We start from the raw sequence: 18,058 nt of genomic DNA, 5'->3' as shown, positions 1-18,058 counted from the left end.
CAATCTTTGCCATTCATAACATTTCAGTAATAAAAGAAATTACCTCAATAACAGGTGTATTTTCCTGGAGCTCCGTTGTGTGCGAGGCCAGTAAACCAATCAACCGCGCTACCTTGGCCCTTCTGTAAACAGAGAGAAAATGGGCTCTGAAGTGGAGAGTTAGGACCGGGGAAACCAAACCCCGTTAGTCACATTACACAACTGTAAGCATTAACATGAGACAGAAGTGGAATGAGACAGGGTAAGCATACATTCCTGTACATATATGGTCCAGAGAAACGTTCCCTTGTGTACACAGGGAGACCTGAACGCAATGCCCTCTGTAGCACCATCTGTAACGGTGACAAAAACTGAACAAGTTGTGCTTTAATAGTGAAATGGAAAATAAAAAATTTTAAAAGTCTCTGCTCTTTTAGTTTTTAACATCTTTATTGGAGTATAACTGCTTTACAATGTTGTGTTAGTTTCTGCTGTATAACAAAGAGAATCAGCTATATACATAAGTATATCCCCATATCCCCTCACTCTCGCATCTCCCTCCCACCCTCCTTGTGCTATGCAGCTGCTTCCCACTAGCTATCTATTTTACATTTGGTAGTGTAGATATGTCAATGCTACTCTCTCACTTCATCCCAGCTTACCCTTCCCCCTCCCCATATCCTCAAGTCCACTCTCTACATCTGTCTTTATTCCTGTCCTGTCCCTAGGTTCATCAGAACCACTTTTTTTGAGATTCCATACAAATGTGTTAGCATACAGTATTTGTTTTTCTCTTTCTGACTTACTTCACTCTGTATGACAGACTCTGGGTCCATCCACCTCATTACAAATAACTCAATTTCGTTTCTTTTCATGGCTGAGTAATATTCCATTGTATATATGTGCAACATCTTCTTTATCCATTCATCTGTCGATGGACACTTAGGTTGCTTCCATGTCCTGGCTATTGTAAATAGTGCTGCAATGAACATTGTGGTACATGACTCTTTTTGAATTATGGTTTTCTCAGGGTATATGCCCAGTAGTGGGATTGCTGGGTCATATGGTAGTTCTATTTTTAGTTTAAGGAACCTCTATACTGTTCTCCATAGTGGCTGTATCAATTTACATTCCCACCAACAATGCAAGAAGTTTCCCTTTTCTCCACACCCTCTCTAGCATTTATTGTTTGTAGATTTTTTGATGATGGCCATTCTGACTGGTGTGCGGTGATACCTCACTGTAGTTTTGATTTGCGTTTCTCTAATGATTAGTGATGTTGAGCATCTTTTCATGTGTTTATTGGCAATCTGTATATCTTCTCTGGAGAAGTGTCTAATTAGGTCTTCTGCCCATTTTGGGGTTGGGTTGTTTGTTTTTTTGATATTGAGCTGCATGAACTGCTTGTATATTCTGGAGATTAATCCTTTGTCAGTTGTTTTGTTTGCAAATATTTTCTCCCATTCTGAGGGTTGTCTTTTCACCTTGATATGGTTTCCTTTGCCGTGCAAAAGCTTTTAAGTTTCATTAGGTCCTATTTGTTTATTTTTGTTTTTATTTCCATTTCTCTAAGGGTGGGTCAAAAAGGATCTTGTTGTGATTTATGTCATAGCGTGTTCTGCCTATGTTTTCCCCTAAGTTTTATAGTGTCTGGCCTTACATTTAGGTCTTTAATCCATTTTGAGTTCATTTTTGTGAATGGTATTAGGAAGTGTTCTAATTCCATTCTTTTACATGTAGCTGTCCAGTTTTCCCCACACCATTTATTGAAGAGGCTGTCTTTTCTCCACTGTATACTATTGCCTCCTTTATCAAAGATAAGGTGACCATATGTGCATGGGTTTATCTCTGGGCTTTCTATCCTGTTCCATTGATCTATATTTCTGTTTTTGTGCCAGTACTATACTGTCTTGATTACTGTAGCTCTGTAGTATAGTCTGAAGTCTGGAAGCCTGATTCCTCCAGCTCCATTTTTCTTTCTCAAGACTTCTGCTCTACTTATTAGTAGACCAATGATTTTATACACAAGTAGTCAGTAATTAATGTCAGGATAGTGAAGCATATGTGTATATATTCACTTTAAAAGAAATTTTCACAAGTCTAACAAATATTGTAAAAATACTTTCAGTGAGGTGTTTGTTTCATTACCCAGCAGAAAATGAAGTGTTAAATTATAAAAGTAGTTTTATAATGAAATATAAATTATTAAATATCACTTCAGGTGATTTGGAAAAGTTCATTTCATGGAGAAAATTAGTTTTGATAAGACTTTTTTAATTGGAAAAAAATGGTTGAGTTGATTAGAACTGTACTCTTATTTAGTAATGCTTGCATTGCAAGTTCCTCATCCAGAGAGCCTCTACTTTTCATATTCGTAAAATAAACTGTGCAGGACCCGTGAAGGGAAACAAATCACACTCAGAGAAGTACCACAGGTAAGTGTTCGTGTTGTCAGAACTCTATCATACAGAGATAATTGTTATGGATTTCAGTGCTTCTTGGATTAGCCATTTAAATCTCTAAACATAAACAGATTAAAGAAGTCCTAGGCATTTCTATGATTAGCATTCTGCCTCTGAGTAAGAAGATTATGTTTTAAAAGTAATGGTTTTGAAAAAGATTTGGTAGGACACTGGCCCAAAAGTTACAAGGAAAAGCTTCCAGTCACAGCTCTGTCACTGACCAGATATGGGACCACGGTCAAGTCAATTACACTTCAATTTTGAATTGCTTAAATGTGTGCAGTTTAGAAGGTCAGATGGATTAACTTCTAAGTTTTCTCACAATGTAAAACAAATGCTATTATCAAAAACACACTAATGAATTAAAGGATACAAGGCAAAAACTTATGTATCTCATTCCAAAGACAAGCTCAAAATACTTCAGAAACCTTGAAGCACTTTTTCAATCTACAAAATTAGATAATGGCAACCAGATTTATCCAACTAAAAGAAAAATGTATCAGGACATGCTAATTAAATATTTTTCCCATTCTCACCGGAAACAATTCCTATCAGAACAAGAGAAAACACCCTCCTTGAAACTCCTACAGTTTTAAGTTGTAAACTATTTAAACCAATAGTGACAATATTTCTCAATTTATACCAAATACTTACATACAACTATATCTATATGTAATGCCCTCACAAAACTGGCTCCATCTCATAATTCAGGATTTTTCTTAAAGGTCACCATTTCGGGTGCCCCCAGTGACCCATTACACCGTAGCCCAGAACATCCCACATCCATAACAGCACGCAAAGCTGCAATGGCCAATCAACCTTCGTGCGGTAACAGAAACATTCCATGTCTACGTTGTTCAACACAGTACCCACCACATGCATGTGACTATCCAGCACTTGAAGTATGGCTGGTGCAACTGAAGAAATAAATATATATATGTATAGGTATACACACAAAATTTACTTTAAGGAACTAGTTTTATTTTTTATTGAAGTATAATTGATGTACAATATTATATAAGTTATAGGTGTACAATATAGTGATTCACCATTTTTAAAGGTTATACTCCACATATAGTTATTATAAAACATTGGCTATATTCCCTGTGTTGTACAGTATATCCTTGTAGCTTATTTTATACAAATTAGTTTGTACCTCTTAATCCCTTACCCTTATCTTGCCTCTCCCTCCATCCCTCTTACCGCTGATAACCACTAGTTTCTTCTCTATATCTGTGAGTCTGCTTCTTTTTTCTTATATTCACTAGTTTATTTTTCAGATGCCACATGTAAGTGATATCATACAGTATTTGTCTATCTCTATTTCACTTAGCATAATGCCCTCCAAGTCCATCTACGTTGCTGCAAAGGCAAAATCTGGTTCTTTTTCATGGCTGAGTAGTATTCCGTTGTATATATGTACCACACCTTCTTTATCCATTCATCTGTTGATGGACATTTAGGTTGTTTCCATGTCTTGGCTATTGTGAAGATTGCTGCTATGAACATTGAGGTGCATTATCTTTTCAAATTAGTGTTTTTGTTTCTTTCAAATATATACACAGGAATGAAACTGCTGGGTCATAGGGTAGTTCTATTTTTAGTTTTTTGAGAAATATGGAACTAGTTTTAAATTTAAATTTAAATAACCACATGCAGCTAGTGGCTACTGTATTAGAGCAGATCTAAAATGTTATAGTTACTCCTTTGTGTGTTTAATAAAACAGACTATTTATTATCCATCTCCCCCACTAGCCCACAAGGTCCATGAAGGCAGGGCTGCGAGCACTAAGACAGTACCTGGCATGGTCCCTCAATAAATGTTTGCTGAATGAATATAATATCAACATCAAAACAAAGTAACTAAACACATTAGTAGAAAACGGGTGGGTAAAAATATGACTGAACAAAGGTAAACAAAATTGGAGCAGGATTTTCAACGCAAATATCAAAGCAGAATTTAAGGCTAAAATCATTAAATGAGGAAAAGATTGTTTGAGAACTAAAAACGGTATGACCCACAAAGGATATAAGTTGTGAGTTGTTACAAACCATATTAATAAAGAATAAAAAGTAAACCCAACAGTTGTGGGAAACTCCAATCTACCTCTCTCCCAAGCACAGCAAGAAGGCCACAGTGAATACAAACATACAAGCATCATAGTAACAGATGTATATATCAAGCTCTACGATCTAAACTCTGACCACACTTACTCAGTGGGAGGCTGTAGAGGATGGTGTTTAGGACTCTGGAATGAAATGTCCTGAGGCCAATCTTAGCCCCATGGTCGGGGGCGGGGGAGGAACCCTGGGTTAGTTACTCCTCCTTCACATGCCTGATTACTTCAAGTTAACTAGGACTAACAACAATATGTACCTCACCAAGTTACTCAAAGAGTCAAAGGAAATAATCCGTGTGAAGAAATTACCATGGTGTCTAACATTTAATATGTGCTGAATGGGCTAGCTATGATTACCACATTATCTACTACATTCATGATTTTTTTTTATGATTTTTTATTAGAGCACAAAGATAAATTCACAGAATTCCCAACGGCAGAAATTATACAGGACATATGATGATATAATAAAAGTGAAATAACAAACATAAACTAAAAGCCTAAACATTTGTAAATTTAGAAGCACTTCTGTATAACTTAGACAGCAAATGAAAAATAAAAATGCCCATTAATCACAATCATGTAAATAACACAAATCAAGAGACTGTCATACAGAGTGAAGTCAGAAAGAGAAAAACAAATATCATATATTAACGCATGTATGTGGAATTTAGAAAAATGGTACAGATGAACCGGTTTGCAAGGCAGAAATAAAGACACAGATGTAGAGAACAAACGTATGGGCACCAAGGGGGGAAAGTGGGGGTGGGGGGATGAACTGGGAGATTGGGATTGACATATATACACTAATATGTATAAAATAGATAACTAATAAGAACCTGCTGTATTTAAAAAAAATAAAATTTAAAAACAAACTTTACGATAGCAGAAGGGACACTGACACCCACTTTTCTGTTCCCTCAAGAGTCTGCTAAAAGAAAAAAATTTTATAATTAAATAACTGGAGACAGAAAGAAGGGCTGAAAGTAGACCAGAATGTTTGAGGAAATCCTAGATGACACACTTAGATGGAATTAGACAGAAAATGAAGAGAAGAAACTCCTGTCTAAGAACCACAGGTAAAGACAGGTCTTCCCAACAAGCCTCAGAGGCTTGGAATAAAGTAAAACAGAAAGCAAGGATTAGTTATGGACAATCATCAGATTAGAGAACTTCACAATGAACAGGTGAGCCAATTAGATCCTGCCTCCTTCCCATCTCCTTCCCTGATACACAGAATAAACCCTCAGTCCTGGCCTCCAGGGTAAAAATGTAAAATTATTCCTACAATGAGCAATCTACTCCGGGGTGGGATACAAGTATGGATGTGGAGAACAGAGAGTGGTCCTCCACACCAGATACTAAAGCAAGGAAAGAGGTTAATGGAAGAAAGCCAGTCCCACCCCAAAGAAAAACCCAACCTGGAAACTGAAGAGGCCTCCAGCCTGCCTACCTGCTCTTCAGCCAGGTGGGCTCCCAACATACAAGTCAACTAGTCAACAGGCATCATCCACTCACAGGCCAGCCCTTTCCTTTAAAGAAGACGTTGTTGGAGAAACAGACTAAGAGAACCATAGGGGAAATGTGTACTGCCAGCCTCTATGCTGATCAATTTAACCATTTATTCATAATATAAACTAAGTACCAAAGATCACCAAGCATTTGAGGAACCAACAGCATTAAAAAGCAGGACCATGATGAAAACAAAGCGACCCACAGGTTAAAAAGAATAAAATTTTTATAATCCTAATGTTTAACCTTAAATATTAGTCACAATATTTAACCCTAAATTCGATTCCAAAACAGAATTTTTATAATCCTATAATTTATCCTCAAATTCAAAAGTACATTTTAAATCAAATATAGGCAGCTAGGAAAAAGGACCAATCAGAGAACAAATGAACAAAAACTTGAAAATATAATTGTTGAAATAAAATAGTGATTCTCAGTAAAATGAGCAAGGATAAGTATCAAGCTTGAAAGCTCAAAGGTAAAATCAGGGAAGAGCAGTAAAAGAGAGTTTGGCAGTTCTTCAAAAGGTTGAACACAGAATTACCATATGGCCCAACAATTCCACTACTAGGTAGGTACCCAAGAGAAATTAAAACATATGTTCACATAAAACCTTTATACACATGATCAGAGCAGTGTTATTCATAACAGCCAAATGTGGAAGCAACCCAAGTGTCCATTAAAAATGGATACATGAAATATGGTTTAATCCATACAATGGAATATTATTCAGTCATAAAAAAGAATGAAGTGGGAATTTCCCAGTGGTCCAGTGTTTAGGACTCCCTGCTTTCACTGAAGGGGCCCAAGTTCGATCCCTGGTCAGGGAACTAATATCCCACAAGCCATGTGGCACGGCCAAAAAAAAATGAAGTACTAATACATGCTACAACATGGATGAACCCTGAAAACATTATGCTAAGTGAAAAGATGCCAGTCACAAAAGATCACATTTTGTATATTTATATGAAATATTCAGAATAGGCAAATCTATAGACAGAAAGTAGGTTAGTGGTTTCCAGGGACTGAGGGGAAGACGGTAACAGGTACGAGGTCTCAATGGGTGATGAAAAAGTTCTGGAATTCGATAGTGGTGATACATGCACAACTCTGTGATTACACTAAAAACCGCTAAATTGTACAGTTTTAAAAAGTGAATTTCCATCATATCAGGAAACTAAAAAAGAAAAATCACATGATCATATCAATATATGCAAAAAAAGCATTTGACAAATTCCAACACCCATTCATGACAAAAACTCAGTAAACTAGGAATAGAGGGAACTTCTTTAACTTGATAAAGACTACCTACAAAAAAATACAGCTAACATCATATTTAATGGTGATAAACTCAAAATTTTCCCACTAAGATCAGGTACAGGGACTTCCCTGGTGGTCCAGTGGTAAGACTCCATGCTCCCAATGCAGGGGGCCCGGGTTTGATCCCTGGTTGGACAACTAGATCCCACGTGCATGCCACAATTAAGAGTTCTCGTGCCACAACTAAGAAGCCCACATGCCGCAACTAAGAAGCCCACGTGCTGCAACTAAGAAGCCCACGTGCCGCAACTAAGACCTGGCGCCGCCAAAATAAATAAATAATTAAATATTTAAGGGAAAAAAAGATCAGGTACAAGACAAGGACATCACCTCTCACCACTATTCCTTTTGAATATCACACTGAAAGCTCCAGGTAATGCAATAAGACAAGAAAAGGAAACAAAAGGTATACAGATTGGGAAGGAAGAAATAAAACTGTTTGCAAATGATATGACTGTCTATACAGAAAATCCTGAAGAATTAACAACAACAAAAAAACCTCCTGGAACTATTAAGTGATTACAGCAAGGTGCAGGATACAAGGTTAATATATAAAAGCCTTACCAGCAATAAGCTTGTAGAATTTGAAATTAAAAACACAATACCATTTACATTAGCACCCAATAAGTGAAGTATGTAGGAACAAATCTAATAAAATATGTATAATATCTATATGAGGAAAACTACAAAGCTCTATGGAACAAAATCGAAGAAGTAAAGAAATGGAGAGGTATTCCATGTTCATGAATAAGACTCAATATTGTCCTGATGTCAATTCTTCCCAAATTGATCTGTAGATCTGATGTGATTCCAACCAAAATCCCAGCAAGTTATTTTGTGGATACTGACAAACTGATTCTAAGGTTTATATGGAGAGGCAAAAGATCCAGAATAGCCAACAATACTGGAGAAGAGCAACAAAGTTGGAGGACTGATGCTACCTGACTTCAAGACTTACTACAAAGCTACAGTTATCAAGACAGTGTGGTATTGGCAAAAGAACAAATAGATCAGTGGAACAGAAGAGAGCCCAGAAATAGACTCACATAATCAAATGATCTTTGACAAAGGAGCAAAGGCAATACAATGGAGCAAAGATAGTCTTTTCAATGAATGATGTTGGAATAACTAGACATCTACAAGAAAAAAAATGAATTTAGACACAGACCTTACACCCGCTCACAAAACTTCAACTCAAAACAGATCACAGACTTAAGTGTAAAATGCAAAACTATAAAACTCCTAGAAGATAACATAGAAAACTTAGATGACCTTGGGTGTAGCAATGACTTTTTATATACAACATCAAAGGCATGATCCATGAAAGAAATAATTGATAAGCTGGACTTCATTAAAATAAATAACTTCTGTTGTGCAAAAGGAATGTTGAGAATGAGAAGATATGCCACAGACTGGAAAAGAATATTTGCAAAAGACCCATCTGATAAAAAACTGTTTTCCAAAATATACAAAGGCCTCTTGAAACTCAACAATAAGAAAACAACCTGATGAAAAAATAGGCCATAGACCTGAACAGACACCTCACCAAAGAGGATATACAGATGGCAAATAAGCATATGAGAAAATGCTCCACACCATATGTCATCAGGGAAATGCAAGTTAAAACAACAAGATACCACTACACACCTATAAAAAGAGCCAAAATCCAGAACACTGAAAATACCAAATGCTGGCAAGGATGTGAAGCAACAGAACTCTCATTCATTGTTGATGAGAATACAAAATGGTACAGTCACTTTATAAGACAGTTTGGTGATTTCTTACAAAACTAAATATACTCTTACCACACAATCCAGAAATCAGGCTCCTCAGTATTTACCCAAAGGAGTTGAAAACATATGTCCACATGGATGTTAACAGCAGCTTTACTCATAATTGTCAAAACTTGGAAGCAATCAAGATGTGCTTCAGTATGTGAATGGTCAAATAAACTGTGGTACCTGCAGACAATGGGATACTTGGCACTAAAAAGAATGAGCTATCAAGCCATGAAAAGACATTGAGGAACCTGAAATGAACGTTACGAAGTAAAAGAAGCCAACCTGAGAAAACTACATACTTTATGATTCCAACTACATGACATTCTGGAAAAGGAGAAACTATGAAGGTAATAAAAAGTTCAGTGGTTGTCAGAGGGATGAATAGGCAGAACACAGTAGATTTTGTGAGCAGTGGAAATACTCTGTATGATACCATAGTGATGGATACACATCATTATACACTTGTCCAAACCCACAGAATGTACAACACTAAGAAGAAATTGTAATGTAAAGTACAGACTTTGGATGATTTTGATGTGTCAATTTAGGATGTACCACTCTGGCGGGGGATACTGATAATTGGAGAGGCGATGCATATGTGGGGGCAGAGGTATGTGGGAAATCTCTGTTCCTTCCCCTTAATTTTATATATATATTTTTTTTTTAATTTTTTATTTATTTATTTATTTATTTATTTATGGCTGTGTTGGGTCTTCGTTTCTGTGCGAGGGCTCTCTCCAGTTGCGGCGAGCGGGGGCCACTCTTCATCGCGGTGCGCGGGCCTCTCACTATCGCGGCCTCTCTTGTTGCGGAGCACAGGCTCCAGATGCGCAGGCTCAGTAATTGTGGCTCACGGGCCCAGCCACTCCGCGGCATGTGGGATCTTCCCAGACCAGGGCTCGAACCCGTGTCCCCTGCATTGGCAGGCAGACTCTCAACCACTGCGCCACCAGGGAAGCCCCCTTCCCCTTAATTTGCAGTGAACCTAAAACTGCTCTAAAACATAAACTCAACAAAAACCAAGAAAAGGTGAATTTTTTTGGTATGTGAATTGTATCTCAATAAAAGAGTGAGAAAGCAAAAGAAAATTAAGTCAAGAGACACTAAATTTGGGCTTCCCTGGTGGCGCAATGGTTAAGAATCCACCTGCCAATGCAGGGGACACGGGTTCGAGCCCTGGTCCGGGAAGATCCCACATGCCGCAGAGCAAATAAGCCTGTGCGCCACAACTACTGAGCCTGCGCTTTAGAGCTCATGTGCCACAACTACTGAGCCCACGTGCCACAACTACTGAAGCCCACGTGCCTAGAGCCCATGCTCCACAACAAGAGAAGCCACTGCAATGAGAAGCCCGCGCACCACAAGGAAGAGTAGCCCCTACTCGCCACAACTAGAGAAAGCCCGCACACAGCAACAAAGACCCAACACAGCCAAAAATAAAAATAAATAAATAATAAATTAATAAATAAATAAATAAGCAAGGGAAAAAAAAAAGAGAGAGACACAAAATCCCACACCCATCCTACAGGAGTTTCAGGAGCAGAAAAAGGATGAAATAGAGATGAGGAAATCATAAGGAAATAGGAAAGCGAAAGAAAGGCTGCAGCATTTAACAGACCGACTGGCAAAGCAAATTAGTAAAAAGGGATACCTAGATACATTCTAGTAAAATTTTCCAAGCCTGGAATATAAAGAAAAATTCTTTTTTCACTGAAAAACAAAATCAAACTGGTCACATAAAAGAGGAAGAAAAAGTCAGGTTGGCCCCTTAGTCTTCCAGAGCTGCAGCCAGCACATGAGTGAGCAACAAAGCAGCATGGCACAGAGGTGAGTGTGGCCTGAAGGTGCAAGAAGGTCTCATTCAGCCTGCTATGCCTGAGCCCCAAAACCACAGGCAGAAACCTTCAAGGAAGGAGGAACTCCAGAAGCAGAGCCTCTGAGAGATATTCTACTTAAAAAACAAAAAACAAAACAAAACAAAAAACTACCAAATAATGAAATCCCATCAACCAAGAAGTGAAGTAATTCACAAATGGAGAAACTGTATTTTAAAAATTGACGATGAGCATTTACTTTATTAAAGTATCAAACTATACTAAAAATTAGAAAAATCCTTCCTAGAATATAAATATCAAAGGACCCTAAAATAAACCTGAGAAAGAACAAAGTTGAAATCACATATTCTGATTTCAAAACTTACTACAAAGCTATGGTAATCGAGACACTGTGATACTCACATAAAGACAGATTTATAAACCAAGGGAATAGAATAGAGAGTCCAGAAACAAACCCTCAGCATATATAGTCAAATGATTATCAACAAGAGTGCCAATACCGTTTAATGGGGAGAGGACAGCCTTTTCAACAAATGGTGCTGGGAAAACTGGATATAAACATAACAAAAGAATGAAACTGGACTCTTACCTAACACTGTATAAAAAAAAACTAACTCAAAATGGATCAAAAACCTAAATGTAAGAGCTAAAACTATAAAACCCTTAGAAAAAAACAAATGAAAAGATTTATGACATTGGTTTTGCAGTGATTTCTTAGATAGAACACTAAAAGCACAGGCAACAAAAGAAAAAATGAAAAACTAGGTTTCATCACAACTTAAAACTTTATGCAAAGGGCACTATCAGGGTAAAAAGGCAACCCACAGAACGGAAAAAAGTATTTGTAAGTCATATACCTAATATGTGGTTAATATCTAGAATACATATAGAACTCCCATAAATAAACAACACAAAACCACCCAATTAGAAAATGGGCAAAGGACCTGAACAGACATTTCTCCAAAGAAGGTAAATAATGGTGCTCAACATTAGTAATTAGTGAAATGCAAATCAAAACCACAATGACATATAACTTCATACCCATTAGGAGAGCTACTATTAAAAAAAAATTGAAAAAAATAAGGGTTGAAGAGGATGTGGCGAAATTGGAACCCTCATGCATTGCTGGTGGAAATGTAAAATGGAGCAGCCACTGTGCAAAACAGTTATGATGGTATTTCAAGAAGTTGAACATAACATTATCAAATAATCCAGCAATTCCACTCCTAGGTATTTACACAAAAGAACTGAAAGCAGGGACTCAAACAGTATTTTTGCACCAATGCTCATAGCAGCACTACTTGCAACAGCCAAACGTAGAAGCAACCCAAGCGTCCATCAACAAATGAAAAGATAAACTGTGGCATATACATATATGGAATATTATTCAGCCTTAAAAAAGAATGACAGTCTGATACATGCTACAACACAGATGAACTCTGAAAACATTAAGGTAAGTGAAATAAGCCAGACACAAAAGGACAAATGTATGATCCCACTTATATTAGGTACCTACAACAGGGAAATTCATAGAAACAAAAAGTAAAACAAAGGTTATCAGGGACTGGGAGGAGGAAGGATGGGAGTTACTGGTTAATGGGTAAGAGCTTCTGTTCGGAATAATGAAAAAGTACTGGAAATTGATAGTGATCGTGGTCGCACAACATACATATCGCAATATACGTAATGCCACTGAATTATACACTTAAAATGGCTAAAATGGTAAATTTTGTTATGTATATTTTATAATTAATAAAATTTTTTAAATTAAAATATTATGCATTATCTGTGAATTATACCTCAATAAAGTTAATTGGCAAAGGCTATAAAATTTGATAAGTATTCACTGTTAAAAGTTCTAACAAAACGGCACTTTTATACACATTGACTGGGAATGCATGTTGATATCATGTTTCTACAGAGCATTTCAGCAGTTTATCAGAAGTCACAAAAATATCTATTGCCCTCTACCCATTCGTTCTAATTCTACAAATCTGCCCTTAGGGGAAAAAGCAAAAATAGGCATGAAGATTTAAGCGCAAAATGTTCATCAATATATTATTTACAATATTATAATACTATCAAAAAATAGGGAAGGGTAAATAAAATGATCAAATATTCATAGCATATAAAAAGAGGCATACCATAAAAAAACTTAGAGAAATAATTAGTGACATTAGAAGAATACATGTTATAAAGTGAAGAGAAACATACAAAACTATATGTTATTTTATTTTGTTTTTCTACATGCTGAACAAAGCCAAGGAATAAACATACATACTTCAACAGTGATTGTCCCCCAGCTAAGTTAAAGACCCTTATCATATGCTATCAAGGTGATATGACCCAGGACAGAGAAGGCCTCACTGGAAGAAGAAGTATTTGAATGGAGAAAGAGAGTAAAAGAAGGCTCCAAGCATAGGGCTTATCTATCCATATTTTCCTCAAATTAAAACTGTTTTACAATTAAACTTAAATCTAAAAAATGGAAAAAAATAGTACCTTGAAAGGATTAAGAATGTCTGTTTTTTAAAAATCAGCAGAGGGCACCCTATTCAAGGATATAATTTGTTTTAGCTGAAGTGCTAAGATTTTTTTGTTGGTTTCTTTTACAGTGAGCATACCACGATCCTTCTCAAAGTTTAACATGCCCAAAAATGATCTAAAAATCCTATTTTGTAATGCCAGATTTTACCTTGGGAGAGTAACATTAGAAGATGTGTAGGAATAATTATCCAAAAAAGCATTTTGTGAACACCTACTGTTTCCCCTATGTTTTGGCAGCATGGAAGAATAATTACTATCCTACCACTGGCACATTTTACAAAACCCCTTCACATTCAAGTTTTCACAAGCTTCTCAACAATAATACAAGATAAGTAGGATTGATAACACCAACTTCCAAACCCCCAAAATAGACTAAGCACCCACTAAGAACCAGGCACTGTGCAAGGTATTTCATACACCTACTTCATTCAAAATTTAATTGTAGGGGCTTCCCTGGTGGCGCAGTGGTTGAGAATCTGCCTGCCAATGCAGGGGACACGGGTTCGAGCCCTGGTCTGGGAAGATCCCACATGCCACGGAGCAACTAGGCCCATGAGCCACAATTACTGAGCCTGCGCGTCTGGAGCCTGTGCTCCGCAACAAGAGAGGCCGCGATAATGAGAGGCCCGCGCACCGCGATGAAGAGTGGTCCCCACTTGCCGCAACTAGAGAAAGCCCTGGCACAGAAACGAAGACCCAACACAGCCATAAATAAAATTAATTAATTAATTAATTTAAAAAAAATTTAATTGTAAAGAATATATATAACTGAATCACTTTGCTGTACACCTGAAACTAACAACATTGTAAATCAACTATACTTCAATTAAAAAAAATGTGATTGTTACCAAAAATCTATGAAGTTGATACACTATCCCCATTTTACAGATGAGTAAACTGACACTCAGCAGTTATAATAATTTGCCTGGGGGCAGATTTGTGAGCTACACCCACATCTGTCTGAATCCAAGGCACTTTCATCATCCCACAAACAGTCCCCCAGAAGCTGAGACTCAGAAAGAGGTAATCAATCATCTGACCAAGTCTCACTGGCAACCAGAGCACAGAGCCTTCTTACACTTTAATGAGCTTTTCACCAAGTATGCTGCCCCCATATAAGTACACATCCTTCCATCAGGAGTTTACAGATCACAATCTCATTAGATTTTGTAAACCACCTTAAGGAAAGATAAAATGGCAAGGGAAAACGCTTTAGAAGCGTAACTAAATTAAAACACAGGGATAATTGTAAAGTATTTGATAAAGAATATTCAAAAGAGTAACCATTAATAAAGCTTCCAGATGTAGTTTACATAACCTTGGAATTATATTTATAATATCAGGATAAGGACTATTTTGAAATCTTTTTAAATGGACAACTGGGATGCCTACAGCAAGTGCTATGATTCAGAGTCATCATTACTTTAGAGTATTTTGTGATAAGAATTTAGGACTATGTGCTTTTGATAAATATATATGTTTTAACTACTTAATAAAATAATAATTTATTAAGATATAAATATTACTTACCTATCCCAGTTTGGAGCTATTCGCAAATGCTGGGTTAGCAATTGGAGCTAGAATAAAAAATTAAGATGTATTTCATTCATGAAATGACACAGAAAGTGACCACTAAGTTAACAAACCAAACCTGTATACATATGAAATGCAAATCCTGCACCAAGGAAATTAATTATATTCAGTGCTTTTGCATCTTTGTAAATATAAGATAAAAATAAAAACTAAGAACAAGAACGTTCAGTTTCTCCAACTTAATTATATTCCCTAAATATGCCTCTGCCCCTCACCCCACAAACACACACCAAGTACCAAATAAGGAACTGTAATACTATCCTGGAAGAAAATGAACTTAAATTTTTTCAAGCCAGTTCCCAAACAAAGGCCCACAAGGGAAAATGCCCCAGACCACTGTAACTCCTTTCGGAGGATGACTTCAAAAGCTCTGCCAAATTCCCACAGTTTCATCGATGAATCAAGACGGTCCAAGAAATATCTCCAGGGGAAGAAGGAAAAAGAAAAGTCTTAGAGACTCAGCTCCCCGTTCAGTGTCACATCGGAAACCTTGGAATTTACCAGGAAGACCCAGTAAAAGGAGCCCGTATTCCATGTGGGCAGTTCACTCCAGCAGCTGATGAAAAGACCTCTGTCTTATGATTTCACAGATGAAAAATACCTTACCTTACAAGTTAACATAAAATGCAAGCTGAGCGTTACCAAAGGAGTTGTTCAAAATCACTGTCGATTCAACTGCTTTTAGATCTAAGCATTAAACAGAGGACAATTCTGGCAAATCTATCATCTTGATGAGTCACTTTTTTTTCACTGTAATTAAATCGTATTAGTATTTTAGCACTTGTTTTAATCTCTACAGAAATAAGAGTTACGTGCAGAAGGAGAGCTGCAAGTCCGTGATAGGAGTCTTTACTTCACGATTTAACTACGTACCAGGGGTGAGTGGAGGAGCCTGGTGGCCACCTCCCTGTGCCCGGCCGCCACGCACAAGTAGCAAAGGAGATTCAACTTAGCTCGGGAGGCCGCTGTGCTCTTCTCGGGGGAGTCGATCTGTGAGCACACTTGTTGCAGAAAGTCATTCCAATCTTGGTCTTTTAGAAATACTAATTTATCCACTGCAGAGGAAAGAAAATATTAAAAGTGGGGATCATGTGAAAAAGGACTGCTGAGAACATTACAAGAGGAATAAAATGGAACACAGAATGTCAATACCTAAGGTGAGGGCACACAGAAAATTATAACTTTACACTGTCAAAGCCAAAAATACTCCAAAGACGTCACTACTTTTATGTGCTCTTCTATGTTCATCTCTTTTTCACCCCATGGAGACGTTTTGAACTATGTCAATGGAAACCTATGCTTAAAAAAAGAAGGTAGATGCCTAAATTTAGGAGAATGTTCTTGCAACCAAGAACATAACAAAATGCAAACTTAAATAAAACTGTACTATGGAAAAAACAAGATACACTTTGCATAAATAAAGCAACCTAGCCTTAAAGTACTGGAAAAGCCAAAATTTCTACAGATGTTATAAGGTCCCAGTGAAATTGCTAGTAAACATAACTAGGTTAATACAAAGCTGAAATCATCCGGGAGTCCCACCTCCAAACCCCTATACAAACAAAAGACAAAAACTGGGAAATGAAATGCCAGCTAAAATTAACATAGTTTCACCTAATCTCTATATTTAAACAAAATAAGCTATAACAATAATTTCCTAAAATAATTCAAAGTAAAGGGGGAAAGGGACGGAATATTATTTTGAGATAATTTTCCTCTAAGTTTTCATGAATAGTGCTTCTACTTGGAATAGTTTATTTAAATTTGAACATACGTTGTTTATTTTGAATTTACTTTGATTTGATTTCAAATCATAGATTCTACTCTAGCTATGATGAAGAATTTTTCCAGATCTAGTTTAACAGCTTAAAATATAACTTATCAAACAAAATACATCAAAATTTAAGGTATAAGAAAAATTCTTATACTCACCCTAAGTAAGACTTTCTGTTAGGGGAAAGGAAATGTAATAATCAAGTTTTAAGTATCTCCAGTCCTACATCAACCCCACAAAAGCGAACCATCTGACCCTGATCTCAGCTGCCCTACTCCCTCAAGTAGAATCTCGATTCTTCATTGTGGTTTCCGACCCTCTGTACCCATAAGAGCACCATTAATGTTGGAAATTCAACTGGCTTTACAAGTGAAAGGGCAGGAGAAGGGCCCACCCATTCAACAGGAAAACTCGCCCAGTTTCATAGGAACTTTCCCACTCACAAGAGTACTGAGCAGCCTAGACCCAGCTGAGTAAGGTCAAACGCTGGCTCAAATGGATTACAGGTTGTTTATAATTTATACAGTGTCTCAAGAATATAGCCAGTTGGCAAGAAAATAAAAATTTAGCTATTCATAAATAAAATATTCCATTTGCTATTAAATTTCATATTTGTATTTGTCTGCCATGAATCTATGTGCTTGATAAGCCCTTTATGATCCTACCTGAATGTGCTGGTAGATGCAATATTTTCGGATCATATTTAATTGGTGGTTGTTTCATTATCTGTGGTTAAAAAAACAAAACAAAACCTTTTAAGATGGGTATCTATCTCCTGATATGTCTCCTATATCAGATTATAAATCAATGCGGACAGAAAAAAACACTGTAAAATTTATCACCAAAAAGAATAAGCATTCAACAAAGCCTTTTCAGATTAAAATATACAAATATAGGTAATAACGTATAAAATAAAATCATTCCAATTGGTATCTTCAATAAAATAAAGCTTCATGGAAAAGGGTCACCCTATCCTGGCTTACTCTTAGGCTAATTTACCTCTAGGTTAGAAATTTAGTTACTCAACAAATATTTATTGGATACCTGCCAGGGTGAGGCACTATGCTAAGTGCTAAGGGGGATACAAAGACAAAAAAGACATGATCCTACTGCCAGAGAGCTGACACATTGGTTA

At 36.8% G+C, this 18,058-nt stretch overlaps 1 protein-coding gene across 6 annotated transcripts in view; it reads right to left on the bottom strand.

Annotated features, from left to right (window-relative positions):
- The window catches only part of ULK4 (unc-51 like kinase 4), a 541,913-nt gene that overhangs the window by 486,150 nt on the left and 37,705 nt on the right, over window positions 1-18,058 (bottom strand). For all 6 annotated transcript variants that reach the window (XM_036870501.1, XM_036870500.1, XM_036870504.1 and 3 more), the window contains 4 exons: window positions 17,589-17,649; window positions 16,023-16,204; window positions 15,087-15,133; window positions 44-122 (listed from right to left, as the gene is read on the bottom strand). In XM_036870501.1, coding sequence (XP_036726396.1) covers window positions 44-122; window positions 15,087-15,133; window positions 16,023-16,204; window positions 17,589-17,649 — 369 coding nt within the window. The remainder of the gene's footprint in view (window positions 1-43; window positions 123-15,086; window positions 15,134-16,022; window positions 16,205-17,588; window positions 17,650-18,058) is intronic.

Source organism: Balaenoptera musculus, chromosome 11, assembly GCF_009873245.2.
Source record: "Balaenoptera musculus isolate JJ_BM4_2016_0621 chromosome 11, mBalMus1.pri.v3, whole genome shotgun sequence".
Classification (NCBI taxonomy): domain Eukaryota; kingdom Metazoa; phylum Chordata; class Mammalia; order Artiodactyla; family Balaenopteridae; genus Balaenoptera; species Balaenoptera musculus.
The sequence above is the reverse complement of the archived record's forward strand: the minus strand, read 5'-3'. Positions and strand labels throughout refer to the sequence as shown.